Here is a 25,805-nt window from a genome sequence, read left to right as displayed (position 1 = left end):
TTAAACTCTGTAACTGTTTTAAAGTCACCATTGTCCTCATGGTGAAATCCCTAAGCGATTTCCTTCCCCTAGGCAACTGAGTTAGGAAGGACGCCTGTATGTTTGTAGTGACTGGGTGTATTGATACACCCTCCAAAGTGTATTTGGTAACTTCACCATGCTCAAAGGGATGTTCAATGTCTGTTTTGTACTAATGTTTTTTTTATCTACCAATAGGTACCCTTTGTGAGGCATTGGAAAACCTCCCAAGTCTTTGTGGTTGAATCTGTTTGAAATTCACTGCTCGACTGAGGGACCTTACAATTATCTGTATGTGTGGGGTACAGAGATGTGTTCATTCAAAAATCATGTTAAGCACTATTATTTAGTCCATGCATCTTATTATATCACTCGTTAAGCAAATCTTTCCTTCTGAACTTATTAGGCTTGCCATAAAAATTTTTGAATACTTTATTGACTTTCAGCTTTTAATTTTTAAATTAATTTGTAAAAAATTCTAAAACGATTCCATTATGACATTATGGGGTATTGTGTGTAGGCCAGTGACAAATCCATTTAAAATGTAGGATATACCAAAAAAAAGTTGGGGGGGAGTCAAGGTGTGTGAACACTTTCTGAAGGCAATGTAAATGTGTGTGTCACATCGAAGCCTGTCTACAGAGTCAGGGCTTGTCGGAGAGATATGCATGAAAGCCTGTCCATGAGGCAGAGGGCAACTATAATGTGTAGACTTTCCCCGATACAGTTTATAAGAATGTCTCAGATGACAAACGAACTGACATCATATTCTTTAAGTACTAATGCATATTTTCAACTGGTTGGATTACCGAAATATGGTTCCTTTCTCCCCATCTTTTGATGTTCCCCCACTCTTTAGGCTTTTCAAGAGTCCTTCAGTAGAGTCAAGAGAGGAAAGGGAGAAAGGTATTTATGGGGGGTCATAAACCTTACCCACAGGCCAACGTCATGACAAAGGAGATGGCCATGCTCATGTCAGTGTAACAACAAAACTTATTCTCAATTGCCATGCATGTGAGTGTGTGTGCCTGACACCTCTGCTGTCTGCTCCTCTTACTGCCACACCTGTCTAACCCAGCTAAACGAAGGGATGATGACAGAAGAGCACTCTCCTAAATGAATCAGCAGAAGTCTGGGGGAACCATGAAGTGTGCCAGAGACATGAGAAAAATAGGGGAAGAGAGGGCATGTGTAAACAGCAGCTGCTGTTGCAGCTCTTCACGCCAAACACCGTGTCCAGGTCCCTTCAGAGGGGTAACCGTGGTAATGATGACCGTGGCGACGGAGGTCAGTGGTGAAGCAACCCCCTGACAACGAGTGTAATGCATAGGTTGCCAGCCACATGTCCTCCCAAACTGGTTCTGGGCCAGCTGAGTAGAGGAGCCATCTGGGGGGAGAGGGGATAAGTGGACATGAGTGCGCGCACACACACACACACACAGACACAAACTGAACTCTGGTGCCACACAGACACAGACACAAACTGAACTCTGGTGCCATACACAGACACATACTGAACTCTGGTGCCACACACACACACAGACACAAACTGAACTCTGGTGCCACACAAACTGAACTCTGGTGCCACACACACACACAGACACAAACTGAGCTCTGGTGCCACACAGACACAGACACAAACTGAACTCTGGTGCCACACAGACACACTGAACTCTGGTGCCACACACACACACACAGACACAAACTGAACTCTGGTGCCACACAGACACAAACTGAACTCTGGTGCCACACAGACACAGACACAAACACAAACTGAACTCTGGTGCCACACACAGACACAGACACACACTGAACTCTGGTGCCACACAGACACACACACACTGAACTCTGGTGCCACACACAGACACAGACACACACTGAACTCTGGTGCCACACAGACACAGACACACACTGAACTCTGGTGCCACACACAGACACAGACACACACTGAACTCTGGTGCCACACACAGACACAGACTGAACTCTGGTGCCACACAGACACAGACACAAACTGAACTTTGGTGCCACACAGACACAGACACACACTGAACTCTGGTGCCACACACACACACAGACACAAACTGAACTCTGGTGCCACACACACACAGACACAAAATGAACTCTGGTGCCCCACACACACACACACACAGACGCACTCTGCTCTCATGATGTCATTCCTCTTCTCATTTGATGGGAGGAAGACAGAGGGGGAGGGAGAGAGAGAGAGAGAGGGGTGAGCCAGGGCTGTCTGGTCACCCTCCTTCCTGTTAACTTACATAGACAGATCTCTCTTTCAGGCTGTGTCTTCCCTCCCTGTGTCGGAGTGTTGACTGTTTTACTGTGTCTGTGCTTACCTTAGCTTACATAGCAACAGTAGACCTCTCTTTCACAGTCTGACATCTGTGTGTCCAGTACAGTACCGTTCCGTATTTACTGTAACTGTCAGCTGTGTATACCTTTGTGTGTCTTTACCCCCAAGAGGTGTGTCAGTGCCACTTCCCAGTCTGAGGTATGAGTGTACCTTTCCCTGTGTTCAGGAAGTTACGTATACATCACTTCAGCTGAGCAGGAACTGTGTGTGTGTGTGTGTGTATGTGTGTGTGTGTGTGCATGCGTGCAGCCAAGTGGGACCTGTGTGTGTTTGTCGGAACAGGAACTGCCTGCTAGCGTTATGTAGAGCACTAGTGTTTTTAACTTATTATCAGCCAATCTTATATGATCTCCTAGTTCAGTGTTCTTTTTCACATCACCTTTGATTAATGATGTTTTGGCTGTGGCAAACAGGGACTTTGTTTTGAAGAGGTTTTTTAGGCCCGGGAGTCTCAAGGAATTGGGGCAATAAATTATTACCTTTTTTTCCCTTCCTGTTTTTGCCAACTCTGCTCCTTTTCTAAAAGGCGCTCATTAAAAATGAATTATCTAAATGAACGCTAGCCGCCTCTGAGTTGTAGTCTTGGCTGTAGAGGAACACCACTCAGGATGCTTTAACCCTTTACACTCCTGGGAATTGGCCAATATGGATGAGGGCTGGGAATGGGCTAAAATGGATGAGGGCTGGGAATGGGCTAAAATGGATGAGGGCTGGGAATGGGCTAAAATGGATGAGGGCTGGGAATGGGCTAAAATGGATGAGGGCTGGGAATGGGCTAAAATGGATGAGGGCTGGGAATGGGCTAAAATGGATGAGGGCTGAGAATTGGCCAATATGGATAAGGGCTGGGAATTGGCCAATATGGATAAGGGCTGGGAATTGGCCAATATGGATAAGGGCTGGGAATTGGCCAATATGGATAAGGGCTGGGAATTGGCCAATATGGATAAGGGCTGGGAATTGGCCAATATGGATAAGGGCTGGGAATTGGCCAATATGGATAAGGGCTGGGAATTGGCCAATATGGATAAGGGCTGGGAATTGCCAGGGACTTCACGATATTACCATGATACTTCGGTGCCAATATGATATGTACTGCAATTCTCTATGTATAGCGATTTGATGTTCCAAACATAAATACTCACCATATATATGGGGTGGGAGGGTAGCCTAGTGGTTAGAGTGTTGGGCTAGTAACCGAAAGTTTGAATCCCCGAGCTGACAAGGTACATATCTGTCGTTCTGCCCCTGAACAAGGCAGTTAACCCACTGTTCCTAGGCCGTCATTGAAAATAAGAATTTGTTCTTAACTGACTTGCCTAGTTAAATAAAGTACAAATAAATATATGTCTGCTGCAGAGGGACAAGAGAGCCATGAGAAAATACATTTTGATCAGTCATGGGAAAAAAAATGTTTGCGTTTTTGTGCAGGTACAGCCAACTAGCACAAAAATATTATATTGTCAAAGCGATACGACCCCCCCACCCCCTCCCCATCACAAAATATATTTCTCACAGAATAGATATGAAAAGCATATTCAATGCACTTTTATGACTCAAAGAAGAGTCATTTTTGAATTCTCCTAGTTGTGCTCACTTGTAGTTGTTTTGCTTGGAGCTCAGCCCTGCACCTCCGCATCACACAATTAGTTGTTTATGCAATCCAAAAACGGGCCATTATAAATCGTAATCTGGGTCAGGTGGGCATCATTTGAAATCTTGTTCTATTGCCAACATGAATAGCTAAGTTATGATCTCACAGTGTTAAACTTTCTCAATTCAGAGAAACAGATTGGAATCTCGGTACGCATAGAAAGGAGTCGTGTGCTTTCAGGTGCCTGTTCCTCTATGAATTTTCTCACAATAGAAAAAACATTGATCATAAACATTGACACTTTATATTACATGAGTTTTATGATATGGAAATGTGAGGTGCACATTTGGATGTTTGGCTTGCTCGTATGACATCAAAGCGGTATTTATTATAATCTTCAATGTCTCATCTTTCATAATTGAATATTCCTCTTAATTTACTGCATTTCCTTCAGACGATAAATTTTTTCAAATGTTGCCTATTTAGCGGGAGTGACCGGTAGCTTCTTGTCTTGTGTGGTGCTGAAGTTCAGAACGGCTGTCAGTCAACTCATACAGCGCTGTGAGGCGCAGAGCCTGAGGGCTGACATCATTCAGAGAATGTTCATGTACAGCCACTGCGTTCCAATTTAGGCACTTATTTTTATTTATTTAACCTTTATTTTATCAGGGAGTCATGCTGAGACCAAGGTCTCTTTTACAGATGAACAGATGAACCCTAAATTACACAAATGACAGAAAATACACACAATATAAATAGAAAATGCAAGGAGAAAGAAAGAAAAACCAGTGTCCAAATCTGCCATTTTCAACCTGTATATGGGTACGAATGTAGAGGGTTAACAGTATGTGTGTGGGCATCTGTACTCTTTGATGCAGAAGTTGAAAGAGTAGGCCTACCTTCCATCAGTGTGTATGTGTGTGGGTGTGTTAGTCTGGAAAGGGGGTAGGTTAGTCAGGAAGTGTTTGTTTGCAGTACACCCGTCCCTTTCGTTGATTTGTTCCTGTTAACACCCACACATGTTTGTGTTTTGCATAAAGAGCTGTGGAGTAGCCTTCATACTACCCCCTGATCTACTCTGTTATCTCTCTCTCGCTCCCTCTCTCGCTGCCCTTCCACCTCTCTCCATCTTTTTCTCTGTCGTTCACACTTTGTCTCTGTCTGTCTCTCTCTCTCTCTCCCTGTCTGTCTTGTCTGGCTGTCTCTCTCTCTCCCTGTCTGTCTTGTCTGGCTGTCTCTCTCTCTCCCTGTCTGTCTTGTCTGGCTGTCTCTCTCTCTCCCTGTCTGTCTTGTCTGGCTGTCTCTCTCTCTCTCCCTGTCTGTCTTGTCTGGCTGTCTCTCTCTCTCTCCCTGTCTGTCTTGTCTGGCTGTCTCTCTCTCTAGTACTTTGTGTGACTGTGTTTTTCAGGGAGGCAGTGATTTCGGCCAGAACAGAGTAGTCATAACAATCTGTAATCTTACATGTACTCACATTCTCCTCTCTCTGCGCTCTCCTCGCAGGCGTGTCTTCGTTGGCCCCTTTTGAAGGCGGCTTTGTGGCGTGAGCCTGCAACAGGAGTGCATCATCACCACTCCCTGTGGTTCCCCTGGTTACTGCACTGAAAATCTGCTTTGATGAGGTAACGCCGGGGCGACGGAGGACCAAACCGACCCAAACTAACAGCTTCCTCCTCCCCCCTTTCCACTCCCCCTTTCTCACCGCCACCATGGGCCAGAAAATCTCTGGCGGCATCAAGTCAGTGGACAGTCGCGGCGAGGGCGGCTCACCCTCATTCCGTCCCTCGGCCCACCGCCGGCTCCTCCACCCCGAGCTGCGGGGCCCCGACTTCCACAAGCCACCACGGTTGGACCTACTTCTAGACATGCCTGCCGCGCCTCCAGACCTACAGCTCCGCCATGCCTGGAACCCAGAGGATCGCTCGCTCAACGTCTTCATCAAGGAGGAGGACAAACTGACCTTCCACCGCCACCCTGTAGCCCAGAGCACCGACTGCATCCGCGGTCAAGTGGGCTACACGCGGGGACTTCACGTCTGGCGGATCCACTGGCCAGTGAGACAGCGAGGAACACACGCCGTGGTGGGAGTTGCCACCGCTGACGCCCCCTTACACTCGGTCGGCTACATGGCGCTAGTGGGCAGTGACTCAGAGTCCTGGGGGTGGGACTTGGGCAGGAACCGACTGTACCATGACAGTAAGAACCGGGCCCAGGCTTCCCTACCTTCATATCCGTGTTTCTTAGAGCCCGAGGAGGCTTTCGTATTGCCGGACGCTCTACTAGTGGTGTTGGATATGGACGAGGGCACGTTGAGTTTCACGGTGGACGGACAGTACCTGGGAGTGGCGTTCAGAGGCCTGAAGGGGAAGAAGCTGTACCCCATCGTCAGCGCCGTGTGGGGCCACTGTGAGATCAGCATGAGATACGTCAACGGACTGGATCGTAAGTGTCCTCTCCTCTTTAATCTCTCGTTCTACTGTCTCTCACAGGAATGAATAAGTAGAGGTCTAGACATGCCTTGTATTTTGCGTCATTATATACAGTTGAAGTTGGAAGTTTACATACACCTTAGTCAAATACATTTAAACTCAGTTTTTCACAATTCCTGACATTTAATCCTAGTAACAATTCCCTGTTTTAGTTCAGTTAGGATCACCACTTTATTTTAAGAATGTGAAATGAATAATTGCTCCCGAGGATGAACCAGACTTGTGGAGGTCTACAATGAGGTCTTGGCTGATTTATTTTGATTTTCCCATGATGTCAAGCAAAGAGGCACTGAGTTTGAAGGTAGGCCTTGAAATACATCCACAGGTACACCTCCAATTGACTCAAATGAGGTCATTATGTCAATTAGCCTAACAGAAGCTTCTAGAGCCATGATGGAATTTTACAAGCTGTTTAAAGCTGTGCACAGTCAACTTTGTGTATGTTAACTTCTGACCCACTGGATTTGAGATACAGTGAAATGGTCTATCTGTAAACAATTGTTGGAAAAATGTGTTGTGTCATGCACAAAGTAGAATGTCCTAACAACTTGCCAAAACTATAGCTTGTTAACAAGATATTTGTGGAGTGGTTGAAAAACTAGTTTTAACGACTCCAACCTAAGTGTATGTAAACTTCCGACTGTAAGATGGTAATACAATAGTAATACAATAGTAATACAATAATACCTGGGGGTACAGTAATAGTAGAAAAATGGCTAAATTAGCTTCCTCTACACCTCTTCATTACCACTGATCTGAGAAGCATGGTGGGAGGTATTTTTAACCAAAGTGATCATGAAGGGGAACCAATGAGGAAAGCAAAGCCCTTTGAAGGCAACATAGAACATGGAACTTTACCTTCAGTCATTATTGGATGCTTTCCTGGAAAATATACAATGACTGTTCAGAACACGAGAGGGCAGATCCTGAAGCAAAGCAGAAGCTACAGTATCTGATTTGGTCGTTATAGACCGATGTAGAGATAGTGGAGACACTGAAGTCATTTAGCTTGGCAATGAACAGGGTTCTTTGTTTCCTGCACTGTTAACATTTTATTTAGATGATTTGCTAACAACACCTAGTCATATCACTTTGAGATATTACATAAGATAGTGTAGAAGCATTATATCCATTCCAAATGATTAAGGATATAAAAGAAAACACTTAAGACTTCCTTGATGGTTTTATATTGACCAGATATTAACCTGGTTAAGCTAGGGGGCTTGACCAATGGCCCCTTTACGTAATGAGCAATGCTGTCGATGTTGAAGTGCTGAGTCGTTGAGAACACCAACATACTCCAGGGCCCAGCAGCTCCGTGTTGTTTCTGGTTACATAAGACAGCACGTCACACATTTTTTTTTTAACTTGAGGTATACTTCACCAAACAATTTAGTTAGATGTATAACTGCACAATGAAACCATTCTTGGCAACATTTATTACATTTATTACAGATATCTTTAGATTCATTCTGGGAGTTTTGAGGAAGTGAAAAAAGGTTTCCGTGTCTGCAGTGTCTCATTGGGGGAAAACATCATTAACCAACAGCAGAATCGGTCAGGAAACACGCCTCCAAGACTGAAATCTGTTTTTCCAATTGCGGTGTTCATTCGCTCTCTAACCACTCTCCCTCCATAGAATATAATTCTCATCCCATAATGCATGTGTGTGGCGAGAATCACAGAGTAAAAAAAAAAAAGAGTTTCTTTATTTATTTCACCTTTATTTAACCAGGTAGACTAGTTGAGAACAAGTTCTCATTTGCAACTGCGACCTGGCCAAGATAAAGCATAGCAGTGTGAACAGACAACACAGAGTTACACATGGAGTAAAAAATTAACAAGTCAATAACACAGTAGAAAAAAAGAGTCTAAATACATTGTGTGCAAAAGGCATGAGGAGGTAGGTGAATAATTACAATTTTGCAGATTAAATTAAATGATCATATGGCCTCTGGTCTCAGTCTAAACACTTTCTTTGAAGAACATGTTTAAACTCCCTCTCCCCACACACCTGCAAAGACTGTTTTTAGAACACACACTTTTGATCTGACTTTTGGGTCTACGAAGTTTAGGGTTCAAAACTAAACTTGGATCCACATTAAATAGCCATGATATCCTTTGCCACCTTTGTCGTACGACACCACAGATAGCGTGAAACCGTCATGACTTTTCAACAAACAATATAATTTTCAAGTTTCTTTCCAGCGAATTTCTTAGTTCCATGATTGTATAACTAGCAAAGGAGTTTCAAAGTTGAGTGTGCAGTATTTATGCATTTTGGCAAGTTTGACGAAAACAAGCGTAGTTCAGCTAGTTTAATCAGGGAAAACCGGGGCAGACAAAACTCGGGACAGGATATAGCTGGATGCACATTAGGCTAATTCAGGACACCGATTGTAGTTTATATGCCCTGATATCAGGAGCTGATGGCGCAAAGTATGATAAACGATTCAGAGACTGAAACAAATACATTAGATGACAAATGTTAAAGGAGACCGAATTGATATACAATCCCGAAATCAGCTGTAACTATCAATAGTAAAACAAAGCTTAAACTATGTTTGAGTGAAATGAATGGTGAAGACACTTCCGGACTTGGTAGACTCCTCGTCAGTCTATGGATTTGCCAGTTTCCATGAAACAGCTGCCTGTGTTAGCTGCCAAGTTAGTGCAGTGTCCTTTGCTAGCAAGCTACATTAGCTAGCTAGCCACATTAGCTTGCTATATTGTGCTAGCTAGCGAATATGTTAACATTAGCTAGCTAATCATTTGGCTATGGGCTGGCACTGGCAGTGTGGGATTATGGAGAGTGAATTAAATAGTTTCTAAATCATCTGGCTAGTTAGTCATCTAGATGTGCTCATATAGCTAGTATCAACATGGGCTTTCTACAAAATAGCAAGATTAGTACAGATAACTTGGAATCTAGACCATAAGCAATACGCATGGATATTCATTGCTAAACAACACTACTGCCACCTTCTGGTTTGGAGTATTTTAACAAGGCTAAGTGGATGAAGACGTCCAAGGTCTTTGCTGTGTGAACACAAAATAGATTTACTGCCGACGCTGTTCATAGGTGCTAAGTACTGCCAGCAGGCGTGCCTTTGACAATCCTACCTGTGTGTCTGAGGTTTGTTGCGTCTTTTCATGCTAGACGAGTCACTTCACATCTCTGCTGCTAACACACTGACCTTTCTTTGAAGTTCTCAGCTTTTTAGGTAGTGAAACCTATTGTTTTCACACCACCTGAGCACATTACATGAGACCCCGTGTTACAAATCTGGTGTTGTGCATCTTTTTTTCCCTTGTCCCTTTTTGTGCCACAGTGGACATTGGCTTATGTTGGTCTTTTCCTGGGTTAGGCCCTGTTTAAAGCAGCCCATTTATAGTCCAAAGTGGTTTAACTTAATCGTTCACATTTACCGGTCCTGCTGTGGAATTTCACAGATAGGAACAGCAAAGGTCTAAGTCTGAGAATCTCTAAGCCTGTTCAAAGCACCAATTGAAAAGTATTTTCTATGCTTGGAAATGGTTACGGCAGTTGTGTACTTCCAAGCTTAGTGTGGAAAAAGTGGAATGAATGTTGAAAGCTCTTGTCCTTGAAAGGTAGTCGTTCTAAAGAATCGGTTTGATGGTGTACAGTCGGAGGTTGAAAGCCTCCGCTAAAGAGAAGATGTATGACGTTTCACTTTAAGGATGAGACATGGTGTGTGTGAATATGTGTGTCTGCATGGAACTGCAGCCTGATATGTTTATGCAGGTTTTGTGTGCAGATGCGCAGCGTGTGATAAGAATGCTTTCAATTTACTGCTAAACAATGCGGAAGGTAGATCCCGTGTGTCAGATGCAATTTTTGGGGAGATAAATTAATAAATGCAAATGTGGAGATGGGAAATCCAGTTGCTCTCCAGAGGTGTGTGTTGTGTGTTTTGTCGTACTACAGTTTCTTTCTTTTCAGGAATAGAAATTAATCAAAAAATAGATGCACATTTTGAGCACTGCCAACAACTGATGATTAAAATGTTGGAATTGAGATGAAGTTTGAATAAAGCTAGCTGCAGCTGCTGTTTAGCACGCATGACTCACTGTTATGAAGTCATCATGGATGTCTGTCTGCTGCTGGGGTGACGTGTGTGTGTGTTAATTTGTCTCTGTGGGTGCATGTCCTTTGTGTGATTTTGTGGTTGTTCGTGTGTGTGTGTCTTGGTACACAGTATGTGGGAATCTGTAGACCGTGTGTGTGTGTGTGTGTGTGTGTGTGTGTGGACAGAGTGTGTTGAATTGATGTGTGTAAGTGAAAGGTCTGAAAGTACTGATTGTGTTGAGCTTTCAGAGCAGGCAGAGGAGGGTAAAGGAGGGAGGCTGGAGGAGGGACTAGAGGGACACAGTGGGCTTTGGCTGAGACACAGGCAGGCACTGTCTATACTCAATGTGCATCATTTTATCATGTGCCTTTGTCCCGTCCAGGGATGCTCACAGAGCCCCAGTGTCATGACCAGCGAGATGTGACTGGCATATGTCTTGTGTGTGTGTATGAGGTAAAGGTGAGAGCGTCTGTCAAACAGGGAGCCGTGTGTGTCCACAGAACCCCAGTGTGTGTATGTGTGTGATCGGTGGGCTGAATCTGTTAGGCGCTTTGCTACTGATGGGGTCTCCTCTCTGGTGCCCAGGAACGTGTGTCAGGAAGCTGGTAGACACACACACACACACACACACACACACACACACACACACACACACACACACACACACACAGCCTGCAATAAAAATGCCTGCGCTCAAATCCAATCACATTTTATTGGTCACATACAGTTGAAGTCGGAAGTTTACATACACTTAGGTTGGAGTCATTAAAACTTCAACCACTCCACAAATTTCTTGTTAACAAACTATAGTTTTGGCAAGTCGGTTAGGACATCTACTTTGTGCATGTCACAACACATTTTTCCAACAATTGTTTACAGACAGACTATTTCACGTATAATTCACTGTATCACAAATCCAGTGGTTCAGAAGTTAACATACACAAAGTTGACTGTGCCTTTGAACAGCTTGGAAAATTATGTCATGGCTCTAGAAGCTTCTGATAGGCTAATTGACCTCATTTGAGTCAATTGAAGGTGTACCTGTGGATGTATTTCAAGGCCTACCTTCAAACTCAGTGCCTCTTTGCTTAACATCATGGGAAAATATAAAACGATCAGGATTTTTTTTTGTAGACCTCCACAAGTCTGGTTCATCCTTGGGAGCAATTTCCAAATGCCTGAAGGCATCACGTTCATCTGTACAAAAAATAGTACGCAAGTATAAACACCATGGGACTACGCAGTCATCATTCCGCTCAGGAAGGATACGCATTCTGTCTCCTAGAGATGAACGTACTTTGGTGCGAAAATACATTTAGTATTTAGTATTCAATTCACACCGACATTCTGCAGCTGTACATTATACATTTAGTATTCAATTCACACCGACATACTACAGCTGTACATTATACATTTCTAGTTGAAGTTGCATAAATACAAAGCACGTGCCAAGGTACCATGTATCTGGCATGATGCCAAACCATATAGCTAATTATTACTCATATGGTAATTGGCTAACTCCTTTCATTACTCTTATGTGCAACCACCTCTGTACAATAACAAAGCATATTACACTAGAAACAGTAACAAAACTACAGTATTGTATGTTTTACAATTAGTTTACATGACGCACGAGCAAAGTAATACAGCTAACGACATACATGAAAGGCAAGGCAATATGTGTGAGTAAATGCAACCCACTAACATTGATAAAATAACAATTATATCAATAACAAGGTTATCATCACAAGCAATATGCTTGAATCAAACTTACAAACAAATATTTTCTGAGGCTGAATCGTGACAAGAAATAACTGCACTGAAAGCCCTGCACCGTAGCTTTGTTTTTAGCTGCTTCTCTGCGTGCAGAACGACTACTCTACTTCCTGTTTCCGTACAGTCTTTCTAACGACCAGAAAGCTCCGATAGGGAGCAATAAACACTATGGAACACAATGAAAATCCATCTTAACCACTGTAATAAAACCTTCTGTTACCTTCTAACCGGATGGCAGCACAATATACATATGAGATGAGTAATGTAGGATATGTAGACATTATTAAAAAAAGTGGCGTTATTTAAAGTGTCTAGTGAAACCTTTATTAAATCCATTTATTATTTAAAGTGTCTAGTGAAACCTTTATTAAATCCATTTATTATTTAAAGTGTCTAGTGAAACCTTTATTAAATCCATTTATTATTTAAAGTGAGTGATACCTTTATTAAATCCATTTATTATTTAAAGTGTCTAGTGAAACCTTTATTAAATCCATTTATTATTTAAAGTGTCTAGTGAAACCTTTATTAAATCCATTTATTATTTAAAGTGTCTAGTGATACCTTTATTAAATCCATTTATTATTTAAAGTGTCTAGTGATACCTTTATTAAATCCATTTATTATTTAAAGTGTCTAGTGAAACCTTTATTAAATCCATTTATTATTTAAAAGTGTACCTTTATTAAATCCATTTATTATTTAAAGTGTAGTGATACCTTTATTAAATCCATTTATTATTTAAAGTGTCTAGTGAAACCTTTATTAAATCCATTTATTATTTAAAAGATACCTTTATTAAATCCATTTATTATTTAAAGTGTCTAGTGAAACCTTTATTAAATCCATTTATTATTTAAAGTGTCTAGTGAAACCTTTATTAAATCCATTTATTATTTAAAGTGTCTAGTGAAATTTATTAAATCCATTTATTATTTAAAGTGTCTAGTGATACCTTTATTAAATCCATTTATTATTTAAAGTGTCTAGTGAAACCTTTATTAAATCCATTTATTATTTAAAGTGTCTAGAAACCTTTATTAAATCCATTTATTATTTAAAGTGTCTAGTGAAACCTTTATTAAATCCATTTATTATTTAAAGTGTCTAGTGAAACCTTTATTAAATCCATTTATTATTTAAAGTGTCTAGTGAAACCTTTATTAAATCCATTTATTATTTAAAGTGTCTAGTGAAACCTTTATTAAATCCATTTATTGAATGTATTAAAGTGGCCAGAGATTTGAGTCAGTATGTTGGCAGCAGCCACTCTATGCTAGTGATGGCTGTTTAACAGTCTGATGGCCTTGAGAGTTGTTTTTCAGTCTCTTGGTCCCAGCTTTGATGCTCCTGTACCGACCTCGCCTTCTGGATGATAGCGGGGTGAACAGGCACTGGCTCGGGTGGTTGATGTCTTTGATCTTTTTGGCCTTCCTGTGACATCGGGTGCTCGAGGTGTCCCGGAGGGCAGGTAGTTTGCCCCCAGTGATGGTGATGCGTTGTGCAGGCCACAATACCCTCTGGAGAGCCTTGCGGTTGTGGGCTGAGCAGTTGCTGTACCAGGCGGTGATACAGCCTGACAGGATGCTCTCGATTGTGCATCTGTAACAGTTTGTGAATGTTTTAGGTGACAAGCCAAATTTCTATAGCCTCCTAAGGTTGAAGAGGCGCTATTGCGCCTTCTTCACCACGCTGTCTGTGTGGGTGGACCATTTCAGTTTGTCTGTGATGTGTGCGCCGAAGAACGTACCACCAGCGGGGTGGAGATGTTGTTTCCTACCCACCTGGGGGCGGCCCTTCAAAGTCCGCGACCCAGTTGCACAGGGCAGTGTCGAGACCCAGGGTCTCGAGCGTAATGTCCAGTTTGGAGGGTACTATGGTGTTGAATGCTGAGTTGTAGTCAATGAACAGCATTCTTACATAGGTATTCCTCTTGTCCAGATGGGATAGGGCAGTGTGATGGCGATTGCATCATCTGTGGACCTATTGGGGAGGTAAGCAAATTGGAGTGGGTCTAGGGTATCAGTTGATATGATCCTTGACTAGTTTCTCAAAGCACTTCATGATGACAAAAGTGAGTGCTACGAGACGATAGTAATTTAGTTCAGTTACCTTAGCTTTCTTGGGAACAGAAACAACAGTGGCCATCTTGAAGCATGTGGGAACAGCAGACTGGGATAGGGATTGATTGAATATGTCCGTAAACACACCAGCCAGCTGGTCTGCGCTTGCTCTGAGGACGTGGCTTGGTATTCCGTCTGGGCAGGCAGCCCTGCGAGGGTTAACCGTTGGCCACGGTGAAGGAGAGCCCACAGGCTGTGTCAGTAGTACTGTATTGTCCTCAAAGCGAGCAAATAAGTTGTTTTAATTTGTCTGGGAGCAAGATGTCGATGTCCGCGACAGGGCTGGTTTTCTTTTTGTAATCCGTGATTGACTGTAGACCCTGCCACATGTCTCATGTTTCAGCCGTTACTACTGATGGGGTCTCCTCCACCTCTCACACACACTGACACTCTGCCTCTCTCGCTGTGTGTGTGTGTGTGTGTGTGTGTGTGTGTGTGTGTGTGTGTGTGTGTGTGTGTGTGTGTGTGTGTGTGTGTGTGTGTGTGTGTGTGTGTGTGTGGGGGGTGCTTGGCAGTACAGTAATGACTTTACGTTAATAGGTATTTTCGCGGCATTGAATGGAATGGAGTTTATTGGATTATTTCTGAGTTATTGTTGGACAATATAGAACATCAAATAATAAGAGATTGATCACCATTGTATCTTCTAAAAAGCTGTTTGGCTTTTCTCATCTTTTCTGCTATGGCCCATTTCCCCAGTGTAGTTCATCACAATATGCTACTGTAATTCACACGGTTTCACATAGAAATAGAACTCCTGGTACTCCGGATGCATGGCTGGTATGCAACCTGAGTTATGACCTTTATTTACTAAGGGATCAAGCCTTACTGCAGTTTTAGTGTAAATATCCCATTAACATCCATGCATTTTAAGTGAAGTACCCAAACATCATAAGTTAGTCTCTCTTTCTCTCTCTCTCCCTCTCTTTCAATTAAAGGGGCTTTCTTGGCATGGGAAACACATGTTAACATTGCCAAAGCAAGTGAGGTAGATACTATGCAAAAGTGAAATAAACAATAAAAATGAACAGTAAACATTCCACTCACAGAAGTTCCAATTTACAAATGTCATATTATGTATAAATATATAGTGTTGTAACGATGTGGAAATAGTTAAAGTACAAATGGGAATATAAATATGGGTTGTATTTACAATGGTGTTTGTCTCTATGTGGTCGTTATCTCACAGCAGGCGAGTTGGTAATAAGCTGATACTGTGCTGTACTTCCTCCTCACTCACCCATATAGGGGGGCTATGGTGAACAACAGGGATAAGGTAGCAATATACAGTATGGTTAAACTCCTGGTAGTCTACACCTTCATGCAAACATACACCTTCATGCAAACATACACCTTCCTAATATTGAGTTGCACCCCCTTTTGCCCTCAGAACAGTCTCAATTCTTCGGGGCATGGACTCTGCCAGGTGTCAAAAGCGTTCCACAGGGATGCTGGCCAATGTTGACTCCTAAGCGTCCCACAATTTTTGTCAAGTTCGCTGGATGTTCTTTGCGAGCTCTGGTAACGGTCATGAATTTTGTTGTTTGTACATTCAAAACCAGTTTAAGACCATAAAGGGAGGCCAACAGCCTGAACCAGAGAAGGAGCACATGAATATATGACTCTTATCATCTGCATATAGATGCTACTTTGCTGGTTAATAAAAATTGAGAACAACACAGGAGCTTAAATGGAACCCTGGGGCACACCTCTATCAATCTCAACAAAGCTAGATGTGTGATTTTCAGTGTATATACACATTGTGTTCTTTCAGAAAGATAGTTCCAAACCAGTTTACTGCCGCTTCACTGTGAACAATGTTTGAGTCTAGCTAGGAACAATTCATGGTCAATTGAATCAAATGCCTTTGATAAATCAACAAACAGAGCAGCACAATATTGCTTTTTATCAAGTGCATTTATGTCATTTGCCCCTGCCGTAGCTGCAGTTGTGGTGCTCTGCCCTGATCTAAAGCCAGACTGAACCTCGCTCAGTATGTTCTTTTCAATTAAGATGTTTTTTAACTGCAAGTTCACTAGGGATTCATAGACTTTTTAATTTTTTTATTTTTATTTCACCTTTATTTAACCAGGTAGGCTAGTTGAGAACAAGTTCTCATTTGCAACTGCGACCTGGCCAAAATAAAGCATAGCAGTGTGAACAGACAACACAGTTACACATGGAGTAAACAATTAACAAGTCAATAACACAGTAGGAAAAAAAGGGGAGTCTATATACATTGTGTGCAAAAGGCATGAGGAGGTAGGCGAATAATTACAATTTTGCAGATTAACACTGGAGTGATAAATGATCAGATGGTCATGTACAGGTAGAGATATTGGTGTGCAAAAGAGCAGAAAAGTAAATAAATAAAAACAGTATGGGGATGAGGTAGGTGAAAATGGGTGGGCTATTTACCAATAGACTATGTACAGCTGCAGCGATCGGTTAGCTGCTCAGATAGCAGATGTTTGAAGTTGGTGAGGGAGATAAAAGTCTCCAACTTCAGCGATTTTTGCAATTCGTTCCAGTCACAGGCAGCAGAGAACTGGAAAGAAAGGTGGCCAAATGAGGTGTTGGCTTTAGGGATGATCAGTGAGATACACCTGCTGGAGCGCGTGCTACGGATGGGTGTTGCCATCGTGACCAGTGAACTGAGATAAGGCGGAGCTTTACCTAGCATGGACTTGTAGATGACCTGGAGCCAGTGGGTCTGGCGACGAATATTTAGCGAGGGCCAGCCGACTAGAGCGTACAAGTCGCAGTGGTGGGTGGTATAAGGTGCTTTAGTGACAAAACGGATGGCACTGTGATAAACTGCATCCAGTTTGCTGAGTAGAGTGTTGGAAGAAATTTTGTAGATGACATCGCCGAAGTCGAGGATCGGTAGGATAGTCAGTTTTACTAGGGTAAGTTTGGCGGCGTGAGTGAAGGAGGCTTTGTTGCGGAATAGAAAGCTGACTCTTGATTTGATTTTCGATTGGAGATGTTTGATATGAGTCTGGAAGGAGAGTTTACAGTCTAGCCAGACACCTAGGTACTTATAGATGTCCACATATTCAAGGTCGGTACCATCCAGGGTAGGGAGTTTGGAGATAGGACTATAGTTATTAGCATCTGAGGGATCTTCACCCTTTAGCAGCGGGAGGATATGAGCTGATTTCCAAATGCTGGGTATGGAATTGGTCAAGAGACTGAGCCACAGGTTCAGTAATAATACCAGCTGCTACATTTTAAGGGGTAGGGATCCAGGTTGTCTGGACCTGCAGACTTTTTAGTGTCTATTGCCTTTAGGTCTTTATAGACCTCAGCATAAGAAACAGGCTCAAAGTTAAAATGGTTCACGAGGGCCTATATCATAGTTTACTTTACTTTAGCAGAGCTTACATTAGAGGCCTGGGCCCCACCATTATCAAAAACTGAACTAGCAGATATCAAGTGCTTGTTAAAAACTCCTACAATATCAGCTCTATCCTCCACTTCATTAGAATCCATCATTAAATGGTCAGGAAGGCCAGAGGAGACATTAGAACCTGACACTGATCTGATTAGCTTCCAGAACTTGGTAGGGTTGTTTGGGTTCTCTGTGACTGCATTTAGATAGAAATCTGATTTGGACTTCCTGATCAATCTTGTGCATTTGTTTCTTAGCGCTCTGAAGGAGGCCCAGTCAACAGGAGCATTTGTATGTCTAGCTTGAGACCAAGAGACATTTCTCTTTCTAATGAATTCTGCCAAGTTATGTGAAAACCAGGGATTGCCCCTTCCACTGATTCTACATTTCTTCACAGGGGCATGCTTATTACAAATGGACACACATTTAATATAAAATAGTCCAAGGCAATATTATGGTAAGAACGCTTGCTCATAAAATTGTCTAAAATGTATTTTAAAAAATATAACGGGGTTTGGCTTTGGTCATTTTTGTATTTCTAACACAAGCAATTGCACAGTGATCACAGTGATCACATCATTACAGAATATCCCAGTCGATGTGTATTTGTGAGGGGGATTCGTTAGAATAACGTCCAATAGCGTTGATTTGTTAGGTGCTCTGGGATTCGGTCTTGTAGGTGAAATAATTAATTGCACGAGATTCAGAGAGTCACACAGTTCTTTAAAAGAGTCTGATACAGATGTAAGCATGTCCCAGTTCAAATCTCCTAAAATAACGAATTTAAAGTCTTTTAGCTTGTGCAGGACACCAGAAAGAGAGTTTAGTGCGTCTCCCAAAGCCGAGTGCGGTCCGTAGCAGCCGAGTGCGGTCCGTAGCAGCCGAGTGCGGTCCGTAGCAGCCGAGGGCGGTCCGTAGCAGCCGAGGGCGGTCCGTAGCAGCCGACTACAGTGATGTGGGAGTCCTTATATACGTTCACTTTAACCGCAAGCAATTCAAAATGTTTGGCTTTGGTAATTAAGAGAATTTCAGATGTGTTAAACTTGGAATTCACATAAATTGCAACCCCTCCTCCTCTACTCATCCGATCCGTTCTAAAAACCGTGTATCCATCAATAGAAATAAAGTTATTTAACACAGAGTTCTTTAGCCAAGTTTCTGATAAAACCATAATATCTGCATTTGTCGTTTTGGCTCGTATTCTAATCATGTCTATTTTTGGAAACTTCTGACATTGACATGCAAGAGGCTGAAACCTGTGCTTTTTTAAAAATCCTACGGAGTCGGTATAGATTGTATGGTGTCTACCGGACCAGGGGTTGGTCCTATATTACCAGAGATCAACAATACATCTCAGTTGTCCAATGTGTGAGGACTTGGTGGAGCCAGCATCATTGTCAATAAAACAAGCGGAGTCTTTCGACACAGAAAAAAAGTTATTCAAGAGTTTGAGATTTTGGAAGGATGCCATCAAGTGTAGTCCCACGTGTTTGAGAGTGGAACAAATGCAGCTGCAGAGAGAGACCAAGTTCCTGGTGGTATTGACATGATGGTCCCGTCGGAGTGTTTGCAAATTGTAGGGCATAAGGCGAAGATAATTCACTCACCCATTGATCATCCAGCCTATTTAATCCAGGATGGCATTGAGTAAAGAGCAGGCACAGTAACAGATACATAATGCCGGTTTTAGGTCTTTCAGCACAGGTGTGCAACGACCAGTAGACGTTGTGTAGAACGACATAGATTTTCACACGGCGCATCAGGTTTTCCAATCTGGCAATCGCTTCTCCGCTCCTAGCCATCAGTGCGCACCTGCGCTCACGTAGCAGGCCTTGCACGCAGACAGGCGCTCCTGACTCTGCACACTCTAACTCCAAAAAGGTGTAGGGCTTCTCAATCAGAAATCAATCAGATATCTTTGTACAAGCAAATTTCGTAAAAAAGAGACAGATCTAAAAATAGTTGTTATATACAGCATCCACCTTCACATCAAAAGTATGTCTTAAAAATCTTATCTCAAGGGACAGACTGATTGGCTGCCATCTTGGATTGTTATGAGATTAAAGTGAGAAGTTCTCATCTCTCATTTCACGATGGGCATGGAAAGTAGCCTACATCATGGAGGCATCAAAACAGGTCCTGCATGGATAAAACATGTGTAGATAAAAAGGGAATGTCATTTCACTGTTTTACAAACTTTATATTTGAATAAAGCTTTGGTGATTTAAGATTTATTTCCAAGCGGTCTCAGGTGCCAAACCCTTTATCACCAGTCTTGACTACTACAGTCTCGACTTCTACGCTTAGTTTTTAACCAAATAAAATGAAATGTGGAAAAAACATTAGTTTATGTTTCTAAATACGAAGTATACAGGCAACAAATTCACTTTAGGCTACTCTTGTTCCATGCGCATATGGGCAGTGTGCGTCACAGCTGGATAGGCTGCGTTTCTGCTGTCAAAATACATGCCCTAACCAACTGTGTTACCATTAAAACCACCCCTAAAATATCTCCCCCCTCCCATCTGAGCGCAAGCATGCTGATATAAGACCGGTAAATTGTCAAACCTGGCGTTAGGGCTGGAAAATGCCAGTGCGGCAGTTTCTACACTGTCAAACTAACGTGCGTTTGACACTAGTTCCATCTTAATGCCAGCCAAAAATAAAGCCCCCTGTGTGATTTGACAAATGCAGGATCAGCAGCAATTTAAAATGCTGGAGAGGGGAGAGGCCCATGCTAGCCACTTATTACCCTGAAGCTTCGAAGGATCTCACTCCCTCCCCACTCCCGGAGGACCTGAGCCTTAGGATCATTCTTCAGGACTACCTGGCCTGATGACTCCTGGCTGTCCCCGTCCCCAGTCCACCTGGTCGTGCTGCTGATGCAGTTTTTGCTGTTTTGCCTGTGGCTATGGAACCCAGACCTATTCACCAGACATGCTAACTTATCATGGACCTGCTGTTTGACCATCTCTCTCACTCTCTCTACCACACCTGCTGTCTTGACCTCTGAATGCTCCGCTATGAAAAGTCAACTGACATTTACTCCTGAGGTGCTGACCTGTTGCACCCTCTACAACCACTGTGAATATTATTTGACCCTGCTAATCATCAATGAACGTTTGAACATCTTGAAGAACGATCTGGCCTTAATGGCCATTGTACCCCTCACAGCCTGGTTCCTCCCTAGGTTTCTTCCTAAGTTCCTGTCTTTCTAGGGAGTTTTTCCTATCCACCGTGCTTTTACATCTGCATTGCTTGCAGTTTGGGGTTATAGGAAGGGTTTCTGTATAAGCACTTTGTGACATATACTGATATAAAAAGGGCTTTAGAAATACATTTGATTCATTGATTGATTGATTAGCACGTTGGAGTTACAGCTTCTCTGATCTACTGATAGGAGATGGACATGGAAAGAGGGAGCGTCAGGGAGGGAAAGAAATGCAAGAGGGATAATGAGGGAGAGAGAGATTTGGAGAGCGAGGCAGGCAGGTGGGAAAGAGACGGAGGGAGAAAAGACGGGGAGAGAAGACAGGAGGTAGAGAGGAATGTGTGAATCCGAGTGGAACATTGGAGTTGGCAGTCCTTTTTGGAGAGGGACAGAGGGCATAGATGTGGCAGCCTTCCCCAGTCTATGGGATAGTTTGTGGCCAAACACATACAAACATAAGGGATCTCTCTCTCTCTCTCTCAAAATAAATATGAGAGAAATTCATTTCTCACTCTAAATATTTAATGTTGTGCCAACATGCAAACACCATTTAAATTATCACAGAAGAGACAGAGAGGAGAATCAGTGTAAAACATCATATATGATATGAAACCTCAGCGTTCAACACCATAGTGCCCACGAATCTCATCACTAAGCTAAGGACTCTGGGACTAAACACCTCCCTCTGCAACTGGATCCTGGACTTCCTGACGAGCTGCCCCCAGGTGGTAAGAGTAGGAAACAACACGTCTGCCACGCTAATCCTTAACACTGGAGCCCCTCAGGGGTGTGTACTTAGTCCGCTCCTGTATTCCCTGTTCACCCACGACTGCATGGCCAAACACGACTCCAACACATTAAGTTTTCTGACGACGCAACAGTGGTAGGCCTGATCACCGACAACAATGAGATGGCATATAGAGAGGAGGGCAGAGAACTGGCAGTGTGGTGCCAGGACAACAACCTCTCCCTCAATGTGAGCAAGACAAAGGAGCTGATCGTGGACTACAGGAAAAGGTGGACCGAACAGGCCCCCATTACCATCGACGGGGCTGTAGTGGAGTGTGTCGAGAGTTTCAAGTTCCTTGGTGTCCACATCACCAACGAACTATCATGGTCCAAACATACCAAGACAGCCGTGAAGAGGGCACAACAAAACCTTTTTCCCCTCAGGAGACTGAAAATATTTGGCATGGGTCCCCAGATCCTCAAAAGGTTCTACAGCTGCACCATCGAGAGCATCCTGACCGGTTGCATCACCGCCTGGTATGGCTACTGCTCGGCATCTGACCGTAAGGCACTACAGAGGGTAGTGCGAATGGCCCAGTTCATCACTGGGGCCATGTTTCCTGCCATCCAGGACCTATATAATAGGCGGTGTCAGAGGAAAGCCCATAAAATTGTCAGAGACTCCAGTCACCCAAATCATAAACTGTTCTCTCTGCTACCGCACGGCAAGCAGTACCGGAGTGCCAAGTCTAGGACCAAAAGGCTCCTCAACAGCCAGAAGACTGCTAAACAATTAATCAAAGCCAGAAGACTGCTAAGCCAGAAGACTGCTAAACAATTAATCAAATCGGCACCAGACAATTTACACTGACCCTCATTTACACTGATACTCTAAACCAGAGATCATCAACTAGATTTGTCCACTGGCTGTTTTTTTTTCTTGAGCGGATGGTTTGGGCTGTAAAATAATTTCTACAAATTGACCACAAGAAGACCAAAAATATATAATATTTGACTAAAACATAATCATTTCAACCCTTGCTACATTTTTATATGATCACATATATTTATATTATGCGTGGAAATACTTCGGAATGGAATTCCAAAATTTCAGTAACTTGGAGCTGATTTGCTTGTGTTTTTACAGTCTTATGTCCAACAATAAAAATGAAAAATACAATAAAAATAAACCTGTATTTTTTTCTCAGAAAACTTGGCTAGTACCAGCATAGCCCAGCGCTAAGCGCTAACCCATTGACCTACATACTGTTTAGTAGCACACTGTTGGTGTTTACTCATCCCTCCATGCTAACTCGCCTACGGCCTGACTGGCGGGTCACAGCTTGGGCCAGTCTGGGGCACAGACACACACTGCCTGTTATGTTCAGTGATCTATAAATCATCTAAACTGCAACTGGGCATAAATGGATCCTTATTGTATAGAGATTCCACTTCTAGCTCAGGAAAAAAAAGAGTAAATAGGAGGGATAGCAAAGCCAATGGCGTCAACTGCCAGAAGAGAGAGCTAACATGTGGAGAGACCAAATGGTTTCTATGGCGTTTCTGACATTGCATTAGCGTAGGTAATGAATATGGAATACTTAAGGAAGAAGTTGAGGTGTCTTGGTCTGCGTCTCCCCCTTTCTGTCTCTCTTGCTCTTTCTGTATCTATCCTCCACCTCCATCTTTCCCTTCCTTCACTCAGCTACATTCTCACCTCAACCCACACACTCATCTAATCCTTACTCATTTCTCTCTTGCTCTCTGCCGCCCATCCTCAGAGTTAATTAAGTAGTCAGCGTCTGAAGCAACAACATGGAATCCAAGCAAAGCTAATTGGTGCATTCATAAAGAGGAAAAAAGAGAGAGAGGGAGGGAGAGAGACGATGATGGGACATGTGGACCTGCATACATACACTATGCACAGAACACCGGAACACACACACACACACACGGCATATGTTGTGATATTCAATTATACATTTACTGTTTATTTGCTTCATTGTAGAAATGTTTATTTCTATTTTATTTGGATCCCCAATTGTCCAAAGCCAATGGCGACAGCTAGTCTTCCTGAGGTCTGACAATGAGCTAGGTAGCAGGTGTGTGTATGTAATGGAAGCATCATCTGTCTCCACAGCTGTTTAGTTATAATGATGGGGGCAGCCCCCCACCCCTTTGGAAGCAACGCGGGGCTCAGGTGAGAGACTTGCTACAGAAAGCCAGGAGGCTCAATAAAAACACTTCTCCTCTTCTGTTATACGACAGATAAGCCACACTTGACCGTGACTATACATGACAATAAAGGCATCCTCACTGGGAGATTCTGTGCTCACTGTGCCACCAGCTTGCCTTAGTTCAGAAAGACTAGAGTAGATCCCACCTACCACTACAGTTTCACTCTCTCTGCCTGTGGGCTGTTGTGTCACAAAAACCTGTCAACTATACAGAGAGTCTCCAGACCACACTGCTTTGTGGGAACATGTCTAGCTGCTTTGTGTACAGGAAAGAGGTCACTCGTTTTACTATGTTTAGCTCTAGACTGTGCTCAGTGCCTGAGGCAGACAATGGTGTCTTAAAGGCCCAACGCAGCCGTTTTTATCTCCATATCAAATCCTTTCTGGGTAACAGTTAACTACCTTACTGTGATTGTTTTAAATTAAAATAGTTAAAAAGAAACAAAAATAGCTTCTTAGCTAAGAGCATTTTCTCAAGCAAGAATTTTGCTAGGACTGTCTGGGAGTGGTCTGGGTGGGGAGATTAAAACGGAAAACTAGCTGTTATTGGCAGAGGTTTGAAACTCTCTTCCTTATTGGTCTATCAACTAATTTACTTACTGCCTGGTGATGTCAGACTGAAATTTCAGGCGGTCTTTTCAAACAGTTCTTAAAGTAAAAGGGCATTATCATAATTTTCACAATTTCACAGTACGATTCCAACCTCATAGTGTGGAAATGTATATAAAATACAGGCTATTCATGTTTTTGATTGCGCTGGCGCCTTTAACAGTAGTCATTGTGTGCCCAAGAACACTTCTTCCCTGCTTGAGCTCTGATAAATGTAGAGTTTATAGAGAATTAAAAAGAGCTTCTAACGTGTTGAAAGACAGTGGGGGAGACAGAATACCTATGTGATTTCATACATGATTTTCCCTCCATTTCTTTCTTCCCGAGTGTTCCATTTCCCCCAATCCGTTTCGCCATATTTGCTCACCTAATAGGCTAATAGATTTTCCATGGAAACAGACAGCCGTCACTCACAAACTGAATGAATCAGTCCATGGAGTTTGAATTTAATGTTTTGGTAGTTAAGTTACAGCTATGAATGTTGCTTTAGGGACCTTCGTTTCTAAGAAAAATGTGGAGGAAACCATAGTTTATAAATTCTCTTAGTAGTCTCACTCAAGTATTTTGGTGTGAAAGTAAACGGTAACCATGGTTGCAGTTTCTCTGTAGACTTCTACTTGGGCTGATGTCACAGTTGCTCTACTACGTTACCTCCGCTCTATCCATCTGCACACATTCACCACTCCAGCAGAGGATATGGCTTGATGCATTTATTTCACTCTATATTTCTGTTGTTAAATATATACATTCTCCCCATTCCATCAGTAGGCTATTGTGTTCTTTCATCTTGATCCTGGAGGGTGTGCAGGGTGTGATTCAACTAATCTCACTGCTCATCAAGCACTTGATTGGTTTAATCAGATGTTTTCGCATTGAACAAAAACATGCACACCCTGTGGGTCTCCAGGATCAAGATTGAAGAACACTGTTGTGTGATGTATCAAGGTTGAAGAACACTGTTGTGTGATGTATCAAGGTTGAAGAACACTGTTGTGTGATGTATCAAGGTTGAAGAACACTGTTGTGTGATGTATCAAGGTTGAAGAACACTGTTGTGTGATGTATCAAGGTTGAAGAACACTGTTGTGTGATGTATCAAGGTTGAAGAACACTGTTGTGTGATGTATCAAGGTTGAAGAACACTATTGTGTGATGTATCAAGGTTG

The 25,805-nt window shown here is 42.7% G+C and overlaps 1 protein-coding gene and 1 long non-coding RNA gene across 6 annotated transcripts in view; one reads left to right on the top strand and one right to left on the bottom strand.

Annotated features, from left to right (window-relative positions):
- Window positions 1–25,805, top strand: part of LOC115103233 (SPRY domain-containing SOCS box protein 4-like) — a 138,144-nt gene that overhangs the window by 54,533 nt on the left and 57,806 nt on the right. For all 5 annotated transcript variants that reach the window (XM_029624039.2, XM_029624038.2, XM_029624040.2 and 2 more), the window contains one exon: window positions 5,484–6,422. In XM_029624039.2, the coding sequence (XP_029479899.1) occupies window positions 5,690–6,422 (733 nt within the window). In that variant the 5' untranslated portion in view covers window positions 5,484–5,689. The remainder of the gene's footprint in view (window positions 1–5,483; window positions 6,423–25,805) is intronic.
- LOC135562728 (uncharacterized) lies at window positions 11,254–12,550 on the bottom strand. Its single transcript, XR_010460079.1, has 2 exons — window positions 12,335–12,550; window positions 11,254–11,757 (listed from the first exon to the last, which is right to left on the bottom strand). It is a non-coding gene; the product is annotated as an uncharacterized LOC135562728 (long non-coding RNA).

This window comes from Oncorhynchus nerka, linkage group LG20 (assembly GCF_034236695.1).
Source record: "Oncorhynchus nerka isolate Pitt River linkage group LG20, Oner_Uvic_2.0, whole genome shotgun sequence".
Taxonomy (NCBI): Eukaryota; Metazoa; Chordata; class Actinopteri; order Salmoniformes; family Salmonidae; genus Oncorhynchus; species Oncorhynchus nerka.
Note: the sequence above shows the minus strand (reverse complement) of the source record. Positions and strands in the feature narration are given on the sequence as shown.